Consider the following 27,917-nt stretch of genomic DNA (forward strand, 5'->3'; position numbering starts at 1 on the left):
TCACTCTTCGCCGCAGAGGTTTGACTACAGTCAGAAGAAACAGAAAAAGTTTTACAGCTGGCGGGCGACGCTCCTGAGCCGCCGGAGTAGCGACCTGCAAACTGATCCCAGTCCCGATCTGAGCGAGTGTCTGCTGCAGAGAGAGAGAGAGAGAGAGAGAGGCCACTGTCCAGTTGCAAAAGGTGTCTCCAGACTTCAGACATTACTCCTGGTAGGACCCTTTTTTTTTTTTTTTTTTTTTTTTTAAGAAAAAAAAAATAGGCTACATATCTCGACTTTCCCCCCCACCTCTTCAGCCTGAGTGGGGCTCCAAAAAAACAATGAAAAGACTCTTTTGACGTCACATATTAGGAAATGGCTGAGATGACTTGGGAAAGTAAAGTGTTGATATGCCAAGTGTCATTTAAAGCATGAAAGGCTGTGGGAGAGGTTTTCACGTGGAAATAAATGTCACGAAGAAATGCTGGCTTCATGCGTTGTGATTACCAGCAACAGGCTGGTGAAACCGTTTGAATCTATGATGAGTGGAAATGACAGTCTTTGGGGAGAAGGTGTTTCCTTAGACCAGAGTTTGCCAAAATCAACAGTTTAAAAGCAATCAAATCATTTCGAGGCTTTATTATTATCATTTATATGATTATTACAATAATAATTTTTTTTTTTTAAGTATAATTAGTACTGTTAGGCTACAGCTAATGACCTGTATTGTAAGATCATTTTTGCTGTCTAGTAAAAGTCTCTGAGTGTAAGGATGAAAGCAGGCGTGGGCTTGACAGTATGACAAGCCTTAATACTTCACACCTTAGTCAAACATGCTGCCTGGAGAGAAGCCTGCAAAAGTAAAGCCCTGACAAAAGAGGAACCACTTCCTGTGACAAGTGAGGGGGGTCTGGACATTTTCTGTCAGCCTGTGTGTTTTTCTGCTTTCCTTGTTTATGCCTTTCGACTGTCACTCTAATCTCAGTCTCACACCTGTGCTCATGTCCCTCTGTCATTATAATGTGCACACACACACACACACAAAAGTAAGGCAAAAAAAAAAAAACCCCAAAACAAATAAACAGCATCCCTTCAGCTAAAAGACCAGACCATATTGAACTGTGTGACCCACTGAACTGTGCGGAGGGAGGATTAAAGAGCAACAGTTGTGTCACAGAAGCTCCCAGCTGAGCAGTGTGTGAAGGCCTCAGAGAGCAAAATCCCTCAGGCTAAACTTGTCCTTTTTTTTTTTTTGGCAGCAGGAAGTGGGATATGGCAGTGTGCGTCTGGGAAGGGTGTGTCTCTGCTGCAGCTTCTGGGCTTGCTTTGGGTGTACATCATCACATCACAGTGCATAGTAGTAGTGTCATCCTCATGACAGTTGTTTGGTGCTTCACCTGTTGTGCCATCTGGCCACAGTGGGAGCGGTGTGGGAAAGTAAAATGTTGGATCTTGCCAGAAGGGAAAATTTTCTTGAAGTCATACATGTTTGCTTTGCGAATGTATCACCTGTTAGATTTTGACAGAAGCAGAAAGTATTGCTTTTGCTTTTTAAGATTGTGTTAAGCCTCACATTTCATTTTTAAATAGGACACCACTTTGCTCCCTTTGACAGTATATTACGATTTAAGGTCATTGAAGGAGACACTGAAGAAACGACCTCGTAATACTAGAATTTTACCCATAACTAATTTCAAGGATTTATCAGCCATTTAATATATGAAGGTGTAAGATGCAGTTAGATTTGATTTAGAATGGAGGTATGAATTGTATGAACTCTAATATAAAACCTTCAATAATCATTTTTTGGCCATTGGGGGTCTGTGGAAACAAGCTGTGAACATAACACTGACATATTATCACCACATAGCAAATTTGTTGGCAAAGTTGCTACACATCCAGAAGAAATGGAGCATTCATCGGCATTCATGGAGTCGTTTTTCTGGTAACCCACAAAAGTCAGTCTAATATCCACTCTCATTGTTGCTCTTATTCAGTCACCATCAACAGAGGGAAAAATCTGGCTCTGTAGCTGCTAAATTCTCCACTGTGTTCGCCAGCTAGTTGCTAACTTTTTCTGTCTGCTGTTTGATCCTGGGCAGGTCGTCTACAGCAGGCTTATCTGAGCTTTTTTGCTGAAAACAACTGCCTGCTGCTGCTGGAAATGACAGTGATGGATGTGATCACAATGAAATAAGAATTTAAAATTAAAAAAAAGAAAAAGAAAAAAGATACAGGTCGGAAAACCAAAACAACAGTCAAAAAATACCAAAATGCTGCATAGAGATGAAGGAAGCTGCAAAGTTGGGAGATAACACTCTGAGTTCATCACTATCAGCGACCCCTTTCATATTGCAGCTCTAATTGATCTTTAACTACAAACATTCAGGCAGGTTACAACGAACGACTGAAAATTTTCTAATATAAAACTGCTGGTTCCTTGAACTGCATGTCATAGCTGTTGCTAAAATTATGGCTGGAACAATGCAGATTTGATGTCAGGCAACAGCAGAGTTCACTCCATCACCTCTCTCTTCTTTCTGTTAATGCAGAAATTACACCTTGGAGGAATTTGGCATCTGCAGCATCCTGCTGTGCTTTCACCACTGACAGGTTATTTTTTTTACACAAACTGTTTGTCACAGTACAAGAAATAATCCCCTAACAGCCAAAAGCCAGTCATTTTGGCCCATTTAGCATCTGGGAAGTTTGTCTTGACAGAGCCCACGGGCTGTATAATGTATTTGTTTGCTTTCTTCCTCTTCCTGTCTCCCTTTCTGTTTCATTGACCATGGTCACATTCTTCAGAGGTCTCAGTGTTTTCCAAAGGTTAGCCCCGCGTGGTGGTTGGACCCTGGCCAGCTCTAAACTACAGTGGAACTGCAACTAAATGACTTGGACTGGTTGTGGCTGGTTTTATGGGTTGGCATCGTTTGAAACCAGGCCAACGATAATGATGGAGAATCGGCGGTCAAGTGGTTGCAGGTGGTTAGGGAGCAGAATTTAGATTTGTGTTGTGTAGTGAGTAGTTCTCTTTTGACATTATGCAGCTGTCTGTCCCTCAGTGGTGTTTCAGAGGATACTGGACACAGTTTGTATTTTTTTGCATTATTTCTGTACATTTAAGCAGCAGGTTTTCATGCAGTTTTTCATGCTGACTTACAAACTGGTGTTGATATCTGAGCACTTCTACTTCAGGCTAAAATGCTTCACCTGCTTGTTTCAAACACATTTGGTCAAAGCACGTCTAAGAGATATGGCTTGTCTGCCTAATCATCAACATCAAGAAGTGAACAAGTGTTCACTTCTTTTTTTATGTTTTGGTGTCCAGATTTTTGCTGAAAATTATTATAGTCCGAACATTCCACTACAGCTATTGGGGTGCATACCTTGTTTTCTTATTCATGTGGTTCCAAGTAGGATTAAAAAATGCAACCCAATCCAGCTTTTAGCTGTTGAGACTGATTAAAATAACATCACATCTGTGTTACATGTGAGACCAAAAAAGGGAATTTGGAAGCCTCTCTGCTTTGGTGCTAACAAAACTTGTCTGACACACAACTCTCCTGCACGCCTTTGAACTAGGAACCTAGGACTGGTACAGTTTTGGGTGTATATTTTCCTCATAATTCAGATGTTCTTTTTAGTTTGTTGTACGTGTGTCTCCATGCCTTTCCCCTTGGTAGTCAGCCCCCTCTTCAATAGGCTGTGGGGGCGCGTGGCTGGCAGCAGGAGTGCGTCTGCATTCCCTGAGAGGGGGGGAAGTGACCTCAGGTTTCCTGCATGGGGATGGCCAGGTGCTGTGGTGTTATTGTGAGGGGTGCAAGACTTCCTCCATGGTTTCTTTGTTGGTAAACGTCTGAAACTTGATCCTTTCAGCTAGGGCCCCTGTGGGAGGTAATATGCCCCCCTCACAGTCCAGTCATCCTGCTTTGCTCTCGTTCCTTCTCTTCTCTCTGTCTTTACGCCTGCTGCCACAGTGTTCACTCCATGTGAGATTTTATGTAAAGAGAACATAAATGTTATATAGGCAACCAAAGAGTGTAAAAGGTAAGACTCTGTGCTAATGGGGTAATTACATTCCTTTAGGGATACAATTACAGGCCTATACCTACTACTTATATGCCGCTCTCAAAGGAAATGCTGTTTTCAAAGGAAATACCAAATTGTTAGCACGGAATTGCAGATTCCCTCTAAGTGCACACTTAGTAGTTTAATACAGACTAATTATAGATTCTGAAAGAACAGGGCTTTGCCTGACTCTGCCTTTCACCTGGTCTGCTCCATTTTGCCTCTCTGTTATATTTATTACACACAGGAGTAATGATGCCCCTTCTGCCTTATCAGTGTCTCCTTTACACTTTCCTCCATGAGCCAGATGTTGTTTGGGTGCAGGAATCCTGTCGATTCACTGCTGCATCATCACAGTCTGTCATGTTATGAACCTGGGTTGAGGAAACGTGTGAGTCACGCCATGACTGTTTCCCTGCACCCTCGCCTAAAGGGAGGAGGGTAGCGTCATGCTTCAACAGAAGTGTATGGCATGTACTATTCACAGGACAAGATGAAAGGAATGCTATGATGAAAAAAGCCAAGTGGTTACCAACTCTTCCGTCATCTGCCGAACCTGCCTCGGTTTGTCTTTTGGATTAGGATCCCAGATAAACCTGTCTGTGTTCCTTAAACTCCCTCACCCCTGCTGTTTATTGCTACCTTGCCAACGTGTATGCAGATCTCTCCAGAATTGCTTAACGTTAATCTTTGCTCAATACAGTGGCACCCATAAAAGATAATATCATGGTACAGTACATTTATGCACATGGAATAAATGTCACAAAAGTCCATAAATAAGCATGACAGCTGGGTATATTTTGTCAGAAAACTGGCCTCTGAAACCAACTAACCAAGTCACATCAAGAGCAGGGAGAAGGAAGGAGTGAGAGGGAAGCACAAATTCAAAGTCTGTGGACAAATTGCAGTGGTTTTTATACAACTGGTAATGCGATGTGTATTATGAATTCATATAACTAATGGTTATGTTGGGCTGTGGCTAATGGCTAAATCATAGGATAACTGATGTTTAATGGAGGCACTTGAGGAGAGGAATGTTGGGTGAGGAGAATTTCTGCAGCACATGAGATAATAAGATGTTATTTCACCCCGATATATCACTGCTAAGAGAAATGAGAAAGCAACGAGCCAAGGCTTACACTCCATACTGTAACACCACATCTTCATATCTGGGATGAGAAAGTGATCTCCTTCTGGGTAATGCTGCTTTTGAGGGAATCACTGGGCCACTGACCTACAATTATCATGGCTTCTCCCAGAAGTGGATCACTATAAAATTTCTGTATGCTTTACTTATTGTAGATTCAGTAAAGAATTTAATTCTAAATCTTTGATGCTGACTGACACCCCGACCTACCTTGGTATCTTTGAGTCACTGAAAATTAGCATGAATATGCATAAGAATGCAGTAATCCAACAGCAACCATCTGCCTACATAGAACTGACAGAGTGGTTTTATTTCTGTGGGAACAGCAATGTCGTCACCCTTGCCATTGGATGTTCTTGCACACTGGCTTAATTGGGCAATAATTTGAGACCATGTGGCACGCAGTCCTTAACCACACAGTGATACACAGCAGGCCTCAAACAAGGCAACAATGCCTGAGGCTCAAAATGTCACCTTTCAAAACAGTGTAGACCCCGGAGAGAGTCGGTCGTTAACAAAGTATTTCCCCACAACAACACGTGAGCAGGACTCTGTTCTCATAACAGATGTCCTGAAGAGGTAATGAAGCCTTGGCTCTGTATACGTGCGTTGTTTGTTCCACCATGCCTACTACTGTATCCCAACCTTCACCCCCTGCTGCTGTGGTAGTTGTGTCTTTATATGGGTAGTAACTTCAGTTTGCCACAATGCCAACTGCATTAGTGTTGATTGCTTCCCAAACACTTAATAGGGTTGGCTCCCACATCTGCAAGGAATGACTCCAGACTGTGACATCATGGCAGAGGAAGTGTAGTCATGAGAGTGTGGGTGTATGGCAAGGTGTAAGTGTTTAGTACATGCACATTTCTATTCAAATGTGCTCAAATGTTCTCTGTGTTGCACAACCATCTTCCAGGGATGAACCAGAAGGACCTGACTTGTTGGACAGCATGAAAAGCTGTTACTTGTTCAGATTAGATGTGTATTATCTTGTCTCTGATAAATACAAGAGTGTTTATTTGGAGTGCAGCTGTGAGTGAGAGCGTTCCCCTCGCTGAAAGTAAACACTGCTAAAATGCCTGCTCTGCATGATGAAACTAGCAAGCGATCAAGAATGTGACTCCTTACCCAGAATCTCTTACACCATCTCTCTCTCTCTCGTCATCATATTTTTGCCCACTAGTATTTACAGGCATACACACATACACACTTTGTCTCACCCTTTTGTGTCTATGGCTCTGTTGGAGAGACAATAGTCTCTACAGAGGAGACAGGCTGAGACAAGCCAGACTTGCTACATACACTGAAGCGTGGGTTTATGTCAGTCACTAGTTCGTAAATTGAACTGTGTACAGCAATTGTGCCCTTTAAAAAGGCAGAGAAGTGTGCACTTGGCACTGCTCAGGCACACTTTGGCACTAATTTGTAAAGCTGTCAAAGTTGCACTGAATAGGAGTGGGAGGTGGGCAGGATGTTTCTTGGCCTCCTTTGCTTCCCTGTCTTGTCTCACCTTCATGGGATACTGACCGGCCCGGTGCCTTGAAGGAGCCATAAATGGCAGAAAGTGTCCTTGGTGTGGCTATAAAAGGACGTCAGCTCCTCGATGAGAAGATGATGGTAATTTACAACAGGGACGAGTAACAGAGAGCTAAGGCAGGATTTCTTGGATAAGAGAGTTAAGAGATCGAATGAAAGGATGGTGAGAGGAGTTATTGCCCGTGGGCGCATCCGTCAACGGGCTGTCACAGAAAGGCGTAATCGAAGATGAATGCAAGTCCTTACTGTGTATAGTTTTCTCAGTGTGCGCCTCCTCTCCATCTCAGAAGAGCTTCTATGAGTGTGCAGAAATCCCAGCAGCTATTTACTCTTATCACAACAAATGTACACAAGAGAAAGAACATGTTGTGACTCCCCTGAAGCATCTGGCGTCAGCTCTCGTTCACCACGTGTAATTAAAGTTCTTGAAACTGATGTAGTGAGCCCATTACAGTGACGCACTGCTTTGTTTGACAGCGTGCTCACAACCAGCAGATCATATTGAACTCAGGATGTTTGTAGTCATCGGACATAACTCAGTCCAGAGGGAGATCAGAGCATTTATATTCAACACAATTACCAAATCATTCCCAGACCTCTAGTACCACAGAATACTATTGTTGTTTTGCTTTGACTGTTATTTAGTATAATCATCAGGTGTAGGAAGCCCCTCTCAATACTAAAACCGCTATGGCTTTAGCCAGCCCATTTTTATTTTGTCTTTCACTAAACTCCGATACTTATTTCCTTCCTTCTTTCATGTATTTCTAGTACGCATTGCATTTAAGACATGCCATGCAAAAGTTTGTCTCAATCCATATATTCCCATAAAACTACATAGAGAAACCTCTGTACTGTGGAACTTGCTAAGGCTGTAAATGATCACAAATCCAGTAGCAGTAAAGAATTTTAGTGATATATTTTCAAATATATTTTCTTTTATTATTATCAGTCCTGTGATGCTGCTGTTGTCCAAGTCTGTTCACAGAGATTACAAAAATACATATTTTAGTACACATGAAAATAAAAAGAAAGAAAAAAAAACCCCAGCACAAATCAGCTCCATATAGCACTTCTGTTTTCTGTCTGCAAAGACGGGCACACAAGAGCGCTTACTGCAGTGCACGTGGTACAGCAATAGCCCTACATATACAGATGGTACAGTGAAGTAGAAGAACAGTGACTTGGTGTGCTTTTGTAACAATTTAATTTCATTTGATGGGGAAAAAATTACACATGTCTGGAGGGTAGCTCTAGCCTTAAAAAGAAATATGTTTTGTGTGTGTGTGTGGAAAAGTCTTTCGTCCTGCCATGCAAAACCTTTATCATCTGGGACATTTCTAAAGAAATAACAGTCACAGGTCCTCAGTCAGGTGTGGACTTCACTTCTGGCAGTTAACCGTAGTGGTGGTGTGCTTTGTCTTATCTGAGCATTAAGACTTACTGTGCAGTTCTCTGCAGCAATGCCTGAAATTGAATCCATCTCTGTGATGTTGGGAGAATGATGTGACAGTTACAGACCCACATTACAACCCGCAGCTTGATGTAACGTATGTCTCGGGCATTCAGCCAAACCACCTACAGAGATGGAGCTTGACCACATTAGCAGCAGTGAAGTGCAAATGTAACACATCTCTGCCACCAATCTACATATAGACGCAATATACATGGACATAAACTGTTTTGTGCTGACACAACAGGAAGCACAAACAGTTTGAACAGGCGGCCTCCTGCTCAGGCACAGAGATGCCATTAAAAAGAAGAGGTGATATTTGTGATCTCGTGAAGAAAAGAGATTTCAGATTTTGTGAAATTTTAATGCCAGATGTTAATTGAAACCAGCTTAGATCTAGGATGCAAGAAGCTCATTAACACCAGTTGTAAATAGGGTAATGGATTTTTCCCACCTCACCAAACTCTGCTAAAGAAGTGTACATTGTGTTTACTCCATTCTTCTCAAGAGTCTGGCAAACATCACCAAGTTGTTTTCTCCTTTACTTTTCCTGAGGTCCACCATACGTTTGCAATTCTCTTAGTGCTTTAATGGGCCTAAACATTCAGCTTCAAACAGAACCACATCCACTGTTGGCAATGGAAATTAGATCAATGGGTAAAATGGGGGCCAGACGGTGAGCAAAGCACAGCAGAGGGCCAATGACACAAGCACCATGACTTCACTGTGGAAGTATTCAACCCCCCCCCCCCCCCCCCCCCCCCCCCCCGCCCTTAAAAACCCCCATCCCTCATCCCGTTGCACGCTTTCTCAACACTGGTGAGTGGAAACTGTTTAAGGTTTAATGATTACTGAAGAAAGAGAGGAAGAAAAAGTGTCCCATAGTTTGAGAAGTCACGCATAAAGACAGTCATTAGTCATACCACGTCATGCTTGTGGTGATCTGTCAGGGGAGTATTTCAGTGCTGCTGCACAGCACTCTGTGTAAGTCTGTGCCATGTAGCTTTTAACCTTCATCCACTTGTGCCAGTGGATTCTGCGAGTCCAATAATCAAGGCAGAGCCATATATCCTGTTCATTTACACGATGTGTGACATACATTTACACTTCATTTGATCGATGAAGAGGCCGTGGAGCCATGACAAGAACCTTGTGCCTTCAACTATCATCTCAGTATGTGTGTGTCTGTTTTGTGTTCAGCGTTGTTCCCACATCCCCTGAAGCCAAGAATACTCCAGTGTAGAGAAAAAAGAGCAGAATGAGGTCGAACAGGAGTCGGACGAGAGCTGTGGTTAATAGATTGAAAGAGATAGGCGGGTCTGCTTGGGAAGCAACATAATTCAACCACGCTATCAGTGTTTGCCGAAGCACCTGTTTTCACGTCTTCTCTCCATTTAACTGCTGCAGCTGGGACTTTGCATTTTATCACTGATAATGAGTTAGGTGGAGAAGATGAATAGAGTTTTGCATGGCTGCATGATAAAGAGATCCCAGTATGTGACGCTGTGCGATAAGGACCTGACGGATTGCAGCTCTCTTCTGGCAAAGTCGAGAAACTAGTTATAGGATTTCTGAGTTCGCATCTGTTCTCAGGACTTAAATGAACCTCAGATAAATCTACCATTATTGAAGTCTCACTTTTTGATACCAATGCTAATCAACTTTAGGTGAGTACATGTTTTTAAATCTACCACTACCACTCTACTGCTCCCCAGTTCCTCTGATCTGCTCAGCGCTGGGTCACTACTACAAATTCGGCTATGGTGGCAGTGTGCATGGACGCAAAAGCTCAAAACACAACTGGCAGGCAAGAACTAGTAACGCACAAAGGCACACGGTTTGAACCTGGCCTGGAGGACAGCAGAGAAGAGGAGATAAGGGTAGGTTGGTGAGCGACTGGGGGACGTGCAGAGGTGAGGGTGGAGGCAGTCTGGGATACATGGCAGCATGATTTATGGACACCTTTGAAGTGAGCTCATTCCACCCACACAGCCTGCCTGCTGCATTTCAGAGCGGGGACATTCTCCTGGCGGTATGGCAAGGGGGATAAATGACCCTTAGGTCACTAACCTCCACTCGTGTACCACTCACATATGCACTTCCTGATTTTGCAGCTATTCATCAGTGTGTGTGTGTGTGTTTGGTTTCCAGCTAGCAGGAATTAGTGGCCAGGGCATCCAATGAACACGAGACTCACTCCTCAGTCATCCATTTGTAGGTCAAAGCTACCGGGAGAATGACAAAGAGGAGAAGGCGGTGGTCCCTCTCTGGGATCATAGAAATTGGGTCAAGAGATATGTTTCTATTTTGTTTCATTGTGCAGAATCATCAGGGAAATGTGTCGTATTTGCAGTTGAGTCTGATTGGAAATAGATTTTTATCATCTTTTGCAGTTTAAATCTCTCTCTAGTAATGATTCAGTAACATCACTGTCTGAATAAGTAAAGCTTCCATCTTCTGTTCTGCTGGTGAGGATTGAGGACTAAGGAGGGTGGCTTGGCAGTAGTAAGTCCCCATTTGTCATTCTGGTTTGAATTCATCATCTACTCGATGTGTTTAGATTGTTATTACCAAGATCTTGCTACTTTGTTTGAAACTCATTTCCTAAATACGTCAAATTGTTTGATCTTATCAGCTTCATTTATGTGAGCAGAAAAGCAGGGGCTTGTGAATATGAGCAGTAATTACACTAGACGGGAAGTCCCCACAAAGAGACTTAAACAAACTGCGGGTGTGTGTATGCAGCTGCTCGCCGCGTCTGTCCTTCCTGCACAAGTCACCCATTGTCCCCCAGTTTGGCTGCCATGTTTATTTTTTTGTTTGATTTCTCTATCTACCCTCAGCTTTGTGTGTTCACATGTGTGTGTATGTGTGTGTTTGTGTGCATGCAAAGTACTGTGGGAGTGTGCCTGCTCGTGAGGCTGCAGGTGTGTCAAAGTCTCTGTGACTTTGTCCTTCTGCAAGACTGCATCGGTGTGTTTAGACATAATACGCCTGTTTTTCATTGTGACTGTGTGTTTGCAAATGTGTGTGACCGTCTGTCTGAGAAGTCCCAGAGATCTCTCTGTTTGGGGTAACAGGAAGAAGCACGGTGTGTGTGTGTGCATACTGACTTGGACTCCTCATTTTTATAAACCCCACATTGGTGAAAGGGGTCATTGCCCAGTAGGAAATGGACCCATGTTTGATTCTCACAGTAAATACCAGAGTAAAGGAAGAAGACATTATGTTTTTATGACAGGAAAGTGGTGCACAGGGACGTTTCAGAGTTCAACCCACATTATCACATCTATTTTTAGATCTTTGGTTTTATGCTGTGGGATTTTACAGTGGAGTGATTTAGAATGCACATAAAATAGTATGCATTTAAAATTGCAAATTTACTTTCAGCAAGTTTTTGACCTGATTTTCTACATGTGCATTGCAGGCGTATTCTAGAAATAGTCAGGGAGTCCAAAATCATCGACATGATCTAAGTTTAGGATGCATGAGTATGATATCTGAGTTTCCTGAGGGGTTCAGTATTTCTCTTATGGCACAACACATCAGCTTTCACCTTGCCGCAGCATCCATAATAAAATGCCGGGTTGTGCCCTCAGCCAGTGCCGTGCAGGATGAAACAAGAGCTAAACGTCACCACCAAGAGGTTTATGGTCCAGGGGAATGAACGCACTGTTTACATGTTGCCATGGAGATGTGCCTGAGAAGGGAAAAAATGGCTGCATATACTGGAAATGACTACTAAGTTATCCATCCCAGTCGTTTCACATTTGGCAGGAACCGCTCGGTTTTCTGAGCCAATGCTTTTTTTTTTTTTTTTTCTTAATATGAACCCGTCTTCTCTGGGTTACAGAGTCAAAGAGGGAGAGAGGTGAGTTTTTTGGTGTGTTGCGGTTGTGGAAGATAATTCATGCAGCTGTTTTTGAGAATGTGGATTACTCTTTCTGCTTATACTGTATAATACCCATAAAGGCCCTCTGCACACAGTGACTGGAAATATCCACCTGCTTATAACAACATGCTGTTTAATATTAATGTCTAGGGATGTTGGGATATATGTTGTTTTTTTTAAAACAGAAGAAGAAAACGCCTTCTTGTCTGGGCATTAACCTCAGGGTCAGGTGCCATCACTGCAGCCACGAGCCACAAGTCTGAATGAGTTATAAATAATTGCTTGCAGTTGTGGGTGTGTACTGCACAGTTGTGTGTGTGGCTTAGATTGCTGCGTGTGCAGTCTGTGAAACCTTAGCCCAGCTCCTTGATGTCCTGGCTAGTTGTGCTGACTCAGCAACATGAGGAGACCACCTGGGACTGACCAGGAGCCATTTTTTTTTTTTTCGGTTCACAGTTAGCCTTGATGTTCAATACCCATGGGTTTGTAACAGCCATGAAGTTAGTACATAAATCAGCAGTGGTCAGGACACGTCTACCTCAAAATGATGGTCCAGCCATTATCACCATGGTTACTGGGCTTTCAGAGTGGTTTAGTTATGTTTGTCTAGTATATTTTAAATTATATAATTAGTAAAGTAGGAATTTGAAACAGCGTGGGATCATACTGTATCCAGGATTATTAGGATTTGCGTTCGAAGTGCAAAGGTAATCAGCTGAGCTAATAATTCACAATAAGAGTTTCCGTTCTTTCTAATACATTTAAATACATATTTATAGTTTTGGGGATCTGTCTCACCATATTCGTCTTTCGAAGCAGAAGCACAAGGGCAACTAAAATAGACAACTGTCAGTATTTTGGCTTATATCAAGGCCACAAAGCTGTATAACACACACTTCTACCAAAGTTCAACAATGTAGACATAGCCATGGCGGGAAGACAAATAGGGAAGTCTGTGACCAATTTTCTATCTTATCAAAAAACAGCGACAACAAAGTCAAAGCATCCTCAAAATCCTCTGTCATCAGATTTCATGGTCTCAAACTTCACAGCAACAGCTCAAAGGCACGTGCATGAAGTCCATATTAGGACCTGTGTAAATCAAAGGAGGCCAAACTGGCCATTAAATCTTCTGGCTGCAACAGTTTTTGTTTTGTTTATGGGGAGCGCTCCAGGGGTAATTTTCCATTGTGATGTCTTACGAGATATTTGCTGTGTCTGCACAGACGCAAAAACACAGACTAAAGTTGATATTTCTGCTATTCCGCTGAAGATATTGCAACAGAAGGTCTTATTTTCGGTTCTCTATCTGGAGGTTTTTCTGGTGAACACAACATCCTCTCCTGGGGCTTGCAAACCAGTGATGGAATCACTCAGTTTGCAAGTGAAGGTGCCCAGACCTCACTAAGCACATTTACCATTCTGGTCAGATTTAAATGGAGACAAGGTTGCAGTATACCTGATAAGATGTGCAAGGCAGGGTGTTTTTGAATACATTTATTCAAACAATGCACAGGTCCAGAGTTCTCAACAAAACAAAGCAGGTGCCAAATTGAGATGGGTCCCTACTGAACAGGGCAGGCATTAGATTTCAAAGGGATACCCTGTCCCTTGGATCACAGGCCTGAGGATGACAGGAAGGATGTGAAGATATCAGGACAGTGACTAAGATGGCCATTTTTGGGCACAAATCTGCCCTGGGAAACTCTGCAGTAAAGGGGTTCCTGTGATTAATGGCTGTGTTTGTTCAAAGAGAAATAATATGCACTGTCTCTCATATGGCTGTTATATGGCTCAACTTATTTATTCTAAAACGAGTGGCCACACCAAAGCGCCATGTGAAACGGAAAATGTAACTGTTAGCCTGAGATATTTCAGCACCTTCCTTGTGTTTCTTTTTACTATATACAATATGCTTATCTTTGTGACAGCACACTTTTGTTCAGCAGGCATCAGTTTTTCCATCTTTTTTTTTTTTTTTGTTGAATATTGGCTGTTTATCACACATTATTTGTATCTCCATTGTTTCTGCATTCCTTACCTTCCTATCCTCTCACCACACTGTTTACCACTTCAAAGTGTATCCAAAAATCAGCTAACACACTGTCAAGATTTTTTTCTTTTTTTTGTGCTTGCTTTCAAGATCTGCTTTCTCTTCTCTCACTCTCGCTCCAGTTTTCCCTCTGCCATCTAAACATTTACCGGCAAATACCAGCACAGAGAAAGAGAGAGAGAAAAAAAAATGACAACCTTTCTTGCATTCTCCAGGCAGTGACTCTCTCAAACCTCCACTGGCACACAGGAGTTGACTGCATAGTTTCCTCAATGCAAACCAGATGTGAAGCACTAATGTATGGCAGCATTTTTTTTTCCTTCAAAGGAAGACAAATGTAGGCCAAAAATGTAGTCTATCGGCCATCCGCATAGAGGGATATAAAAATAAATTCCAATTCATTCCTGACTTCCAAACTTTCCCTCACGGTGGTTGGGACAGTACTGTATGATTTGGAGTAATTGCGATGTTATTGTTTGGTGTCAGTGGAGTATTGTGGAACGTTGGGATTGAGACAGGAAGGGGACAGATGAGATGCGACATTTTCAGCTGTGCTTCTCCTCAGAAAGTTCCATGCATGTGGAGTCTTCCCTGCAATCACGTCCTCAAGTCTCAGTGTGCCAAGTAAGTGTCAGATCATAACAAATGTATGTTTTAAGTATAACTAAGCATAACATCACTGGAAGATGTGCTGTGCTTTTGTTTATCTTTTGTACACAAAAATCACTGTGTCAAATCCTCTTAATAAATGAGTCCACAAGGTTTGACATGCAGTTCTTTCGGGCCAGCTGCTGCTTTGCTGGCTTTTCCTTTAATACTGCAGTGTGCACCACACAACAGATTCAAAGCTAATATTAAAAGACATCAAGTCATATCCCCACACTTGCATGGTCATTAAAAGTTGCCAAGAAGGGACAAATTACAAAGGCCGTGGTGACATTTTCTGCAGCAGGTAGTCATTTTCCTCCTTCGTGTTTATGATGTTGGCTTTCATTTGAGCCCTCTGTCACCTCCCACTGCACACCAGCCAGTGTTTAAATGCTCAGGGACAATAACAGGTTAGCGTTCCAGTGTCTGGTCCTATAGCTTCTACTCTATCCTCAAGTCTGACCCAGGCTCCCACAGAGGAGCAGTCTCAGGTGCCCCCACACCAACCCCCACCAACCCCCACCCACCCCTGCTCCCCTCCTCCACCCTAAACACAACTCATTCACTGATGTTCTTCAAAGAGGCTCAGTGGATGAAATTGTTCTCTGTTGCTTCCTGCGTATCGGCTCCTGAGAATGTGGATGGCCCAGATTCTCCTCTAATGGAAACTGGGGAGAATAGAAATGACAACACTCATACTGAAGCCACTGGTTGTTTACCAGCTGCATCTTAACAGTGGCTGATGCAGACCCCATAGTATAAACTCTGATGACCGCAGATTGCACAAAACCTTAAATATAATAGTTATGATTGTAGCTCTGGTTTTCTGGTTAAGAATTAGTGTCATACAACTATACTAAATAGCATAGTCTGAAACTCAAATGAAATTGTTTTGTACTGGATTGTTTATTTAAATTCTTTCTTAACATTAGAATTAAAATGTTTTCTGCATTTCCATTACCAGTACTTGTAAGCATGTTTAAATAAGCACATCTGTTTATGAATGGGCAGCAGCATTATCTCTCCTTCATGAGCAATTTCCTCCTCTTCCTGTGATAAGATTCATTGCCTCAGCATGTCCTTTCGATTACTGGACATCATTTATCTGATCCAGTGAAAGCCAGCAAGAGCAGCGCACCAAGTATTTGACTAATATATAACAAATATATTTCAGTGTCCTGCTCTTGTGTTTTATTGCAGCCTGAATTATTTTGTCCACTTTAGTCAATGCTCATGAAAACAATTAGTCATGTTGATGTGATTTAGCTTGTGGAGTGACTAGTCTCAGAGAGTATGTGGATCTGGAAGCTTCTCCCAAAGGACCTGACCTCAGCTGCTAGTCCCTTGAAGAAAAACATGAGTGTAATCTCTCTGACATTGTGTCATAAACATAAGTTCGGAACCATTAAAAAAAAAAAAAAAGACTTTTGCAATTTTTGCCTTTGCTTTTTTGCATTAGTCACCAAATGGAAAGTCTTCCATGGTCTAAATATGATCAGATGACATCTCCACATCTCCATCAGGATCCTTTCAAGTGGCCACTGGACTGAGACAAATGATTTTTTTCTGAAGTGTGTTTTTGACATTGTACTTTATTTTTGATATGCTCAACCAGGCCCTCAAATGATATACTTAAGTGTCCAGTGCTGTACTTTTTCCCCATCTCAAACGTAGCCAAGGAGCTTTACTGTGTCTGGAAGATGTCCAGGCACCAGACAGAGAGCGATGTGATGGTATGTGTTTATCCAAAAGCAGCCGTTTCACTTTTCCTCTGATTTGATTTAAGACTTGTCATAGGTTTAAGATCCTGCTCCAGCATTCGTTTGCCTCAAAATGTCACCTTCCTCAGTTTTTTTACTTTTTCTGGTCCCATTCTTGTGTTTGATTTCTCCTCTGTTCCTTCATCACTCTCTCTGGGACCTGTATAAAAGGAAACAGTCATGTGTACTTATAGGGGACCTGCTGAACAGCACACTCCTTCCTCTGGTGTTTGAGTCTGTTTGCTGCCAAAAGATCTAGACAGTTAAAGGTGATTGAGTGGCTTTTGTAGGAGCTATGTTTTTTAGTAGATAAGGCCTTACAATTCACAGTAAAGTCCACACTTGTTAACGTATCGACTTGGACATAAAAGCACACAAGTCACAATGGACGTATAAACACAGGCCTAATAAATAGAGCCGTTGCTCTGGTAATGAAATGTTTTTTTTGTCTTCTTGACTGTGTTGCTTGTAGACCTCATAGTACAGCATATCCATGTTTGTACAGTTTCCCACTCGGCAATAAACTAAACCATTTTAAAATCGTCTGCCAAGGCATCATTGGCAGACTCTGATGCTATTTCCACCACCAGTCCTGCTGTGCTATCAGGATGGATACAGTTGCACCACTTCCGCTCTTGACTCTTTTTTTTTTTATGTTGGAGATATGACATTTCCACACTGGCCCTGCAACAGTGCAGCCACAAAATGTTTTTTCTGTTGTAAAGAGGAAAAAAACAGACTTAGATGTTGTTCTTTTTTGATGCCCTGTCAACAAGTGACAAAAACAACAGCTGCTCCACTCCATGTTATTGACTTATGGAAAATCCTTAACATTTAAATTAAAATAGGGTTTCATGTCATTGTGGTTTTATATGTTTATGAAACTAAAAATGTGCCCAAAGCCTTAAAAAAACATCCTTAGTGTCACTGTGTCACTTTGTCTCCTGGAAATAGTTTGTGCTTACTCCTGAGCCAAGACTTTGTTGTTTTTCTGTTTATCTTTTGGGAATGAAGTCATTTACTGTAAAATGATTCAGTTTGTAGAATAGATTTAGCAAAAGAAAAAAAAAAAATGAAAAAAGAAAAAAAAGAAGTTTATATAATTAAATAGCTCTGAAGTCTGAGAACTGTGTTTTTGAATGTTGAATGAATGTTGATACTTAACTTTACATTTGGACTGTGTATGATGCATTGTCTGTCTGCTCCGTGTATGTATACTGCAAAGTCATTGAGGGCACTAAACACCTGTTGACTAATGTTTGGTGTGAGTTCACTGAAATGAGCTTTTGTCCCAGTGTCAGATTTTCATTGTTAGCCCTGCCTTTAGCAGCACTGACTCGCACAACACAGACACACACACTGAGTCACATTTGATGTCTTTAGGTGTCCCTAGAGATAATCTGTTTTTCATGACTTTTACAATAACATCCCAACCCCCATGAACACTTTAAATACAATTCTTAAAAGGTAACAATGCTTTTTTTTCGATTTATCCTATGCGTAGTACTGTGGTCTTTTTCTCCTCTACCATAAGTTATAACTTAACAGCATTGACAGACATGAGAAAGGAGACATATAGTAGATGTGCTACAGTCAAGATGATGCTCATCAAGATATTTTATGAGCAGATTCTTCTGTTGGATGTTCAGGGAAGAGCTGGCAAGCTCGTTCCTAGCAAGTTGTGCGGACTGTTCATTTGGAATCAACCAGAGCGTAAGCAAAGTTTGGGCTGGGGATTAACAGGCCTGCCTGTGGGAGTGGACCAGACAGGGTATCTGCTAGCCCTTCAGTAACCAACCATGACTATGTTGCCCGGCAACAGCATACAGTCTGCTTGTTTGCATTGGTCTGCTGATCTGTGGTGTCTCACAACTAGCCCTGAACTTAACCCCCCCCTCACCCCTTATGTCAATCGGGACAGGTTGTGTTGAATAGCAGAATGCAGCCTTGGCATTCCTCTGCTATCATAGAACCGGATGTGTGACAACAAACTAAAAGTCGAAGGTAGATCCAAGGTTCATCACATCCCATGATGTTGAAGAGATTTGTGCGGAATGAATAACATACTGAGGATTTTGGTTTTCATTAATCCTTAGTGATAGTTTGAAAAAGTGCTGACCTGGGGTGTGTGAGAGGCATAAGCAAAGAAAAGAAAGGTTTCTGTGCTTTTATGGCAATCTGCACATTAGGTTTTAACATTTCTTTTGTGAAAGTGGAGATTTTGTTGTGATGATGGTGCTATGAGGCCAAAGCAAAGGTGTGTCACAAACAAAGGGTTCATCCTCTGAAAACCATGAACATGTACTGTGAATTTCATGGAAAACTGGCCATCTGTTTTGGAGATACCTTGCTTTGAACAGACTGATGAGTTTCTGCCGTCATTCACACTGACCCATATAGCTGCATTTCATATATTTTAGTCTCTCAGATGAACTCCCTCAGGATCATTAAAGAGAATGGAATGCACTGCTGCCAATATTAAGCACCAATCCCTACTTTCTGCTGCAGTACTGTTACTAACTCAGTGCGATGTTTCTGGACCATTGTCCACTGTGGAGACAGTGCTGATTTCCTTGAAGCCCACACTTTTCCCAGGAGGCTGAAGTCAGTCACAGCTTTGGTATTTGGGAACGTTATTAACCCAGAGTGGGGTTCTTAGTCACTGGGTCCTGGGCAAGAAGGAGATGGACCTTTGCCGGGAAGCGAGCATATACAGTAGTAGATACAAAGCCCTGTGAGAACTGGCCTCGGGACTGGAGTTCACTGTGACCCAGATCCAAGTCTTCTCTTCTCTTCTCTTCTCTTCTCTTCTCTTCTCTTCTCTTCTCTTCTCTTCTCTTCTCTTCTCTTCTCTTCTCTTCTCTTCTCTTCTCTTCTCTTCTCCTCTCCTCTCCTCTCCTCTCCTCTCCTCTCCTCTCCTCTCCTCTCGAATGTGAGATAGTCGGTTTTGGGTCAGCATCCACATGCAGTCATGTCTTAGTCCATCGCTCTGGGGGTCATTGCGCTGACGTCATGCCCCTCACTGTGAGAGCCTGTGCCATCAGGAGTTCATTCCAGGTTCTGCAACGGCTATTACACAAAGTGAATCTCCCAGAAATGGATGCACTACAAGACCTGGAAGTCAAAATAAGCCCTTCCTCTGATTTGTAACTGATTACATATTTATGTATCAGGATTTGGAATATTTACAATTGAGTCTCATGATCCCACCTGTGCCTTAGTGAGTTCTCTCTTACTTAATCTTATCTGACTGCGAGAAAACTAGTTCTTCTTGCTCAGACCCACACCTCACCGGAGACCATAAAAACACTTTTAGAGAGCAGCCAAGGCTGTATAGGGTTTTAGCAGTGGAGAAATAGTGGGTGGGTGATCCATACTAGGTACAGGGATGTTGGCTGGATAAACATCTGTGTTCAGATATTCATCATACTGTCAGAGGACGTACTCTGTGTGTTTCTACCTATCAGAAAAAGTCTTGTGACCTACTTTCTGCAGCCTTTTAGTAAACGGATATGTGGATAATACATATGAATGGTGGGAGGGCGATAAACAGCTGCCTGATTTGCTTTGGAAATTGAAGCTGACATCAGACGTCATAGCACTGCCTTCCCAGCTTTATGAGTCATGCCTCGTCTCGTTCCCTTTACCTGGCAAGCAAAGGCAGCACATACCTGCCTGGCACTGCAGATAACATTAAGGTCATCGTGCTCATTCTCTGGTCTATACTTTGTTGATCTAATCTTGACGTTGCTGGAATTTTCTGACCGATGGTGTGTCGAATGTACAGAAATTGATGTTGAAGCCGAGACTTGCAAGATCAGCACCTCACTGTACATTACACAAGCCAGCCACGGCTACTTATTCTGATATTTTGCCATAACTTCCAGATGGATACTATAATGTGAGACATCAGATACTTAAGATGTATCCATTCAGTCATTAGATAGAGAGATATGGCAGTCTGGTGATACAAGCCAGTGTATACACATGGCTGCAGGGTTGTCAAGGATTTACACTTTCAAATTTATGTCTTAAGGTTGTCGAAGGGGGGATGAGTGTGCTGGTGTTGAACAGCTAGTGGGGTGGTGAACTTTCTCACCCTGACTCATTAAGAGCTTTTGTCTCACAAAGGGCTGAGACAGATGAAACATGAGAGTCTGGGACTAATGTTTTCTTTCATGATAGATCCTGTGTGATTTGGCTTGTTCCATTTTTTGTGTCTCCCTGTGTGTGTGTGTGTGTGTGTGTGTGTGTGTGTTTGCCTGCCTCCTATATGCTTTGTATGTGTTCTGCTTGTGCACTTGCATTGGTGCGTGTTATTGCATATGTGTGTGTGTGGGTGTAAGACAGGCAGCACGGGACACATGTGAAGTTTGATTGATAATTATATCAGAGGTGGTTATTATTACTGGGTGGTGGGAACGAGTAGCCAGCAGTGCACCCTGCCAGAGGGCCGTATCACTTATCACTGGGCTGTCCTCCAGCCATGCTGTAATGTTTTGGCAACCTGATATTGTTGCCATAATGCCCTCACAATATTATTCTGTCACTTTGTTGTGTGCTCAGTCATGATCAAGGGGCCTGTTGCACAGTGAAAACCGTGTAACACTCCTGCATCTGTATAAGCATGTTACTGCAGGGGCATCTTTAGGCTGAAAGGAATCCACTTATTAGGGAGTCGTGTTCAAACAGCTTCTTCGTCTGTTCTCTTGACACACACAAACACTCACAGCGGGGCTTCATGGGGTTTCTCTACCTGTTGGTGGTCCATGCTTTACTCGCGCATAGATTCTTGCCTCATAAATATTTACCAGTGTGTATGATGTGTGGGCTTTTACCTCCGCTTCGGTCGTAAGAGAGGTAGCGCGGTTTGCATCGATGTTTTAACCTCAAGTTTGCAGATTCGAGCAGTTGACAGCGACAGGAAGGAGTTTGGTCGCTACTAAAAGAAAGAAAAAGTGATAGCTCTCTCTCATGTCCCCTCCCTCTGCATCCACTGCACTTTCATCACACACCAATAAAAGTTAATAGGCATTTTGTACTGCCTCTCATGACTCTCTCTCTCTCTTTTCCTCTGTCTCTCTTTCTTTTTCCACTTGCTCCCACTTGCACTGCGTGTTTTATTTGAGCTCAGCTTCATCGCTGGTACAAGCCAAGGTATTTACAACATAAATATTGGCAGTGAAAGTCTATACTGATGCCCAACTGCTGTACCGGAAAAGGTGACTGAATCAGTCCTCCTTCCTTTTCTATACACTTCTTCCCTCTTGTCCTCGCCTCTCTCCTCTTGCCCTTTCCTTTTCCATTTGTTGGCGTTTGTATTTTAACATGTTGCTGTATTGTTTCTGTGTTTCAGACTAGCAGAAAATTACGATGGCTGACCGTTTTGACTGTCACAACTGCAAAGAATCCCTGTATGGCCGCAAGTACATCCAGTCAGATGACAGCCCCTACTGCATCCCCTGTTACGACAGCCAGTTCTCAAATACATGTGATGAGTGCAAAGAACTGATTGGCCACGATGCAAGGGTAAGGCATTCATTTTGACATGATCAGACATGCAAGTACATACAGAATTTCAATTTATTTTTTTATTTAAAAAAAAAAAAAAAAAAAAAAACCATTAGGACCTGTGCCCACTGGAATGAATCCCACATTCGACCTCATCCTTTCCACTCTGTGAGCAACATATTAACAGTTTAAACAAATTTAAAACACATCAAAAGAACTACCCTTATAAACTTTAAGTCATTTTTTATCATGTTTTCATGTGGCCTTGGATGGCTAAAACACAAGTTGTGTCATGTTAATGATGCATAATTTATTGTAAATGAGGCGTGTTCTATATATTTTGTGTGGCAAAACACAGTAAAGGCTAATTTAATATACAATTATACAGGCAATTTCCACTAAGTCTCCAAAAGCCAACAGGCAGATTTTGGCAAAGACTGTAAAAATGCAACATGAGGGAACGTCTCCTTCTTCCCCACAATCAAGTTAAAATTTAATCTTCTTTTAATGGAAAACACTAACATGAAGTGGATCATTTAAGACCGACATACGCTACTTAGTGGAGTTTACAGAATGCGCCATGCTACGGTGCTTAGCAGTTTGCTTAGCTGAGGAGTCCTATGAGTTGTCAACACCCTGACGGGCAGTGGATGATAAATAAAGCCAGCATTTGCTTGGCTCGCTGCCCTGTATACAATCATTTCACTCCTCAACCTTTTTAAACAGAAGCAGGCATGTAAGTGCAATATGTGCATGTAACCACATATGTGTCACTGTGCACGTATGCAGACATTATACTGAATGTGTCACATTGACCCAGAACAATCCCACACTCCCCTCTGCTCCTGCTGAAACCAGAAACCTTTGCTGGTGTTTAGTTTTGGAGCCTTTTCCCTTATTTGCTTCCTCTTGATGACTGCAATTCTGAAACTCTAAAACATATAAAGAAAGATGTTCGGAGGAAACACATCATAATCAAGGTGTTTACATTTCTGGAACTGTATGAAATGACCTCCAGTGTCCTTGTTTTCTGCTTTTGTCCTGCTGCCAGGAGCTCTTCTATGAAGACCGGCATTATCATGAGCACTGCTTCCGCTGTTTCCGCTGCGATCGCTCGTTGGCAGATGAACCCTTCACCAGCCAGGATGATGCGCTGCTCTGCAATGACTGCTACTGTAATGAGTTCTCCTCCAAGTGTGTAGCCTGCGACAAGATTGTGATGCCAGGTAAAGGTGGAAACAGGGATGTTGTAAAACATTTGTGCACATGGACTTGAGTGTTCAGATTTGCAGAAAAGGGCTCATTTAATTTGTGGTCTCTGAATTACTCTTCCTTCAGTAGAGGTGTGAGAAGTATGGTTCTGGTTAGACTGTCACCTGATATATAAAATCTGAAATAAAATAAAATGAAAGAGTGAGTAACTTGTTAAGTGTCTTGCACAGAGTGCATTTGACGGTGCAAGATATTGTGGAACTTTACTCACCCACTAAGCATTAGTCTCATTGTCCCACATTTCATTTTCCATGTAGTATACAAATTCATATGTCAAGATATAAACACAAATGACTTTGGAAAATGATGACATGGCAAACTCCAGGAAACAGGGATGAATGAGAAGTATAAAGCAACAGATTGAGAAGATAGAGCAAGGAAAGAGGTTTTAGGAAAAAGAGGGGAAGACAAGTAAGAAACGGAGGCGATGTCCATGATTGTGCAGCAGTCAGGGCTGAAGATGACAGAGTAACTGCCAATCTGCTTGACTTGCCTGTAAGCAAGATCCCCAGGGCTGGCACGCTGCCAGCAGATTGATGATAACATGAGATAAGCTAGTCAGTCATTCCAGCGTCCCTGTAGCAGCATACAAAGCTTTCACAAAGTAGCAAGTAATTCCTGGAAGGTATAACTTTCCCCTTCATTTCTACTGTAGGTAATCTCATGTTTTCCTGAGACCACACATTTGTCTCCACATATAGTGTTTTGTGTGAGTTAGGCCCAAGTGAGTCACCTTGAGAAGGAAAGATTTATATAGAGACTGATTAGATCAAAGACATTAGGCCAGATAGGAATTTAATGGTATACGGTACAGCACATCACTGTATCATCAGTATTGTGGGAGATGAACTCAGGAAGACTGAGACACAGTTGTGCTGCATTTCTGAAGAGTAAACCCTTTCCTCTGACAATAGAATTTACAGTTGTATCGTTTGTCATTATACAAAAACATATACACCCTCAAAAGCAAACACACACTTATGTTTGTTTAATAACTGGATACTGAGCTGAAGTGGTTTATGTTGGTAACAAAAGGAGAGAAGAAAGTTTATACCAAAGCCATGTAAACGGATTCCTCGTAAGCTGTTTTTTTAAAGAGGTTGCTCGGATAAAACTGCTCTCACTGCTCAAGGTAGTCAAGCACATGTTGTATTGTATTGTGCTCTCTCAGACAATGGTCTTCTTCTTTTGTCCCTCGCTTTACCCTGTAGCAAAATCCTCTCCGACATAAACAGCAGTTTAGTTCTTGCAACTGTGCACTGTGACAATGAGTTTCATTTGAAAGACTGAAACAATTTATTTGCCAAGTAGAATAAATATAAGATAAAGAGTAAAACAGCTGCTGGAGAGACACGCTTTAAACCTGCAATACGTAATGCAGCAACGGTGCACGTAGGAGTATATGGTACAAGGAAAAGTGGTTTTGCTTTCAGCTGTCAGAGATATTTGAAATGTGCAGGTTGAGACATAAATTAGACAAAATCAATTCAATACTTTGTGAGCATTATAGAGCTTCCATTGTGTGCAAAGCCTATTTCATGTGAGGAGATTTGCTCTCTAATGCTTGTGAAAATGCTCCCAATTATTAGAACAACCTCATTTGTTTTGGATTTCAGTTTGTTCATGTTTTTGTATTTGCAAAATACTCATACCTAAATGCTAAAATTGTCCTCAATGAGCCAGTGTATTTACTGTGAGCTTATGACCGGGAATGTTTTTGAAGGGGATTTTTGTGTTTTTGATTAGAGAACTCTGCAGCACACAGCCTGAAGCAGTGAAACATTAGCAGTCTGCAGACAGCAGAAGTACAAAATGTCAGCCCCACACAAACCACCGCGTCACCATAGAATAAACCAACTAGTCAAATAAAAAACTCAACAGCCAAGAGGTAGAAGATGTATTGGTTGGGGACATGGAAGGGAAAATGGCATTATTCCTTTTCCTGAAAGGCCCACTGCCAGTTTCCAGCAGTAGGAAAGAAGTATGGGGCCTGTGGTGTTATGATTTAAAATAAAATAAATCTTAGTGAAACAAAATGAGATTTAAATGCCTTCGTGCAGTTCAAGTCTTCTGTTTCATAGTTCAATAAAATTACCACAGAAAAATACCAAAATGGTCTTATGAAAGACAGTAAAAGATGCATTCTTCACCTAACAGTTAAAGTGTCCCTCTGCCCTCTTTCGTTCTTTCCATCCTTCTTTTTTTCTCTCTGTCTCTGCCTCCTGTCATCTCTCTTTTTCCCTGCTAGGTACAAGGAAGTTGGAGTATGCAGGCTCTACATGGCACGAGGGCTGCTTCATTTGTCACAGCTGCGAACAGCCGATTGGTTCCAAATCCTTCATCCCCGACAAGGACGAGCACTACTGTGTGGCCTGCTACGAGGACAAGTTCGCTCCACGCTGCACACGCTGTAAAAAGGTCAGTGAAGTTACCAAATAACTGCAATAACTGTTAGTTGAATTCTGACTGACCCTCATAGCATGCAAACACACGGGAGACATGAGGAGGATTAATCCTGGGTTTGCAGGAATGTGCATGGGAATAGATTTTGGAATTAAAAGGATCTCCACATGACCTGTCTCATTTTCAGACCCTGTCTAAAGGCGGTGTGACCTATCGGGATGAGCCGTGGCATAAGGAGTGTTTTGTGTGCACCAGCTGTAAGACGCAGCTGGCGGGTCAACACTTCACCTCCCGAGACGACAGCCCTTACTGCCTCAAGTGCTTTGGCAGCCTGTACGCCAAGAAGTGCGAGGCCTGCAGCAAACCCATCACAGGCAAGGCTACATCATTGTGTTCCACCTGGATAAATTATACTATTGAATTACTGCAAAGTGCTTTGAATACTGTAAATATTGGCGGCCACACGTTGGATTTTACATTACTCAAAATGTTTAGGATGTTATCATTGCATAGACGAAACAAAAGAAGTTAAATGATGATACACACCTTTTCTCCAGCTCAACTCCAGGAAACTAAAGATTTGATGGAAATGTTAATTTTCTAAGCACCATAAACTTAAAGTCAACTTTGCAAGGTTTTGATATAGAGTATAATCCTTGTCTCATTGTCTTTCTGTCCCAGGTTTTGGAGGAGGAAAGTACATCTCATTTGAGGATCGCCAGTGGCATCAGCCATGCTTCACCTGCTCCCAGTGCTCTGTTTCACTGGTGGGCGCCGGCTTCTTCCCTGATGGTGAAAGGATCCTGTGCCGCGACTGTCACAGCAACCTATAGAGCAGTCACTCACAATATTCTCACCCCTTCCCTTGACTTCCCTTGCCTTTTTACCCTTTGTCACAGCATTTCGAGAACCCCGAGTCATTACCGAGGAAGGTAACACAGGCTAACAAATGCTGCCTCTCAGGTCATTTTCATATAAAAGACATCAGTTCCTCGTTGTCCCTGTCTGGATCAGATTTTCATCTTGGAGCTAGTGCGCAAAGTCCTGTGTTGATGCTGCATTGTTTGCATGAACCACCACAAAGATTTCCTCTTTAACCAAAACGTTAATTATTTTGTGAAACAAAACTTTATGGAGTGCCTTAAGAATAACATTTCTTATTTGTTATGTTCTATTAAACCAAAGAAACGCAAAATGCTAGTCACTTTGCAAAAAAAATCCTTCATATTTTATATAAGTAAGTTGCCACTTCAGGTAGAGGTAAGGCTCTGAAGAGAAGCCACAGAACACTGATACAGTATAGAATATAAACCTTACAGTCTGTATTTTCAACGTATGGCGGAGTTACTGTTTTAATGCTCTTATAACTGCAGTTTTATGCATTTTGAATGTTGCTTTTTCTCACGTGTCAGTTATCTTTCTATAATGTCTTGCTTTATGCGTCTTGAACAAGTTACTGTATATAATGACATAGAAGGAGGTATCACACTGTTGTATAAAGTGGCAAAAAATTAAATTTGAACAATGGAAGAAAAAAAAACAGAAAAGAAAAACAAGAGGAAGCTTTAGAGAAATGAGGCAGTCAGTTTATGATAGTCATGATCATTAAAGACATTTGCACTTTGAATAAGATATTCTCTTGCTACCATGCTATGTGCACATAAAAACACAATTCAAAGACATGGCACAAGACACACACAAAAAAAAAACCTTTAATGTTTTGTATCTGCTTGTGGAACCTTGCAATGACATGTATTTTACATCGTATTTCTGTCTTTTTCATTTGTTGTAATGAATCGTTTTATCACCTTTGCTCAAAGAGCCAGCATTTATAACCCAAAAGAAGCTGAAATGAAATGCATTACCTTTGTGTATTGCAGGAGTATGCATGTCTTTGTCTGCCATGATTTGCCACAGTAATTATTTTCTTACTGTTAACGCTGTTAGTGTTTTGTTTTTCATTGTTAGTTTTTAACTTGTATGTGAAAATTATAGAAAAAAAAAAAAATCATTATTTCAGCTTTGATGCTGGTGAGTCAGAGTTGGCAAATATACATTTTAAGATGGGAAATAGGCCATCGAGGCAATTACAGTATGACCTTACTGAGAAAAAAAAAGATGAGAATTGATATGACTAAATGCTACAATGGTTAGTCTTATTTGTGAAGTCTTATTAAATACATTTACATAGA

General features: G+C 41.8%; 1 protein-coding gene across 1 annotated transcript; it reads left to right on the plus strand.

Moving 5' to 3' along the window:
• fhl3a (four and a half LIM domains 3a) lies at positions 1 to 27,917 on the plus strand. Its single transcript, XM_071469463.1, has 6 exons — positions 1 to 211; positions 21,896 to 22,068; positions 23,102 to 23,276; positions 25,571 to 25,740; positions 25,913 to 26,099; positions 26,407 to 27,917. The coding sequence occupies exons 2-6, from the start codon at positions 21,913 to 21,915 to the stop codon at positions 26,556 to 26,558; spliced, it is 840 nt and encodes a 279-aa protein (XP_071325564.1). The 5' UTR covers positions 1 to 211; positions 21,896 to 21,912; the 3' UTR covers positions 26,559 to 27,917.

This window comes from Trachinotus anak, unplaced genomic scaffold, assembly GCF_046630095.1.
Source record: "Trachinotus anak isolate AG129_WGS33_773 ecotype Australia unplaced genomic scaffold, CSIRO_AGI_Tana_v1 ptg000032l, whole genome shotgun sequence".
NCBI classification, from domain to species: Eukaryota; Metazoa; Chordata; class Actinopteri; order Carangiformes; family Carangidae; genus Trachinotus; species Trachinotus anak.

Excerpts from the sequence above, each read along its gene's own strand:
- fhl3a (XM_071469463.1), top strand. The coding sequence starts at position 21,913 with ATGGCTGACCGTTTTGACTGTCACAACTGCAAAGAATCCCTGTATGGC. Across the intron at positions 25,741-25,912 it reads GCTGCACACGCTGTAAAAAG|ACCCTGTCTAAAGGCGGTGT; the intron begins GTCAGTGAAGTT and ends TCTCATTTTCAG. Across the intron at positions 26,100-26,406 it reads CTGCAGCAAACCCATCACAG|GTTTTGGAGGAGGAAAGTAC; the intron begins GCAAGGCTACAT and ends TTTCTGTCCCAG.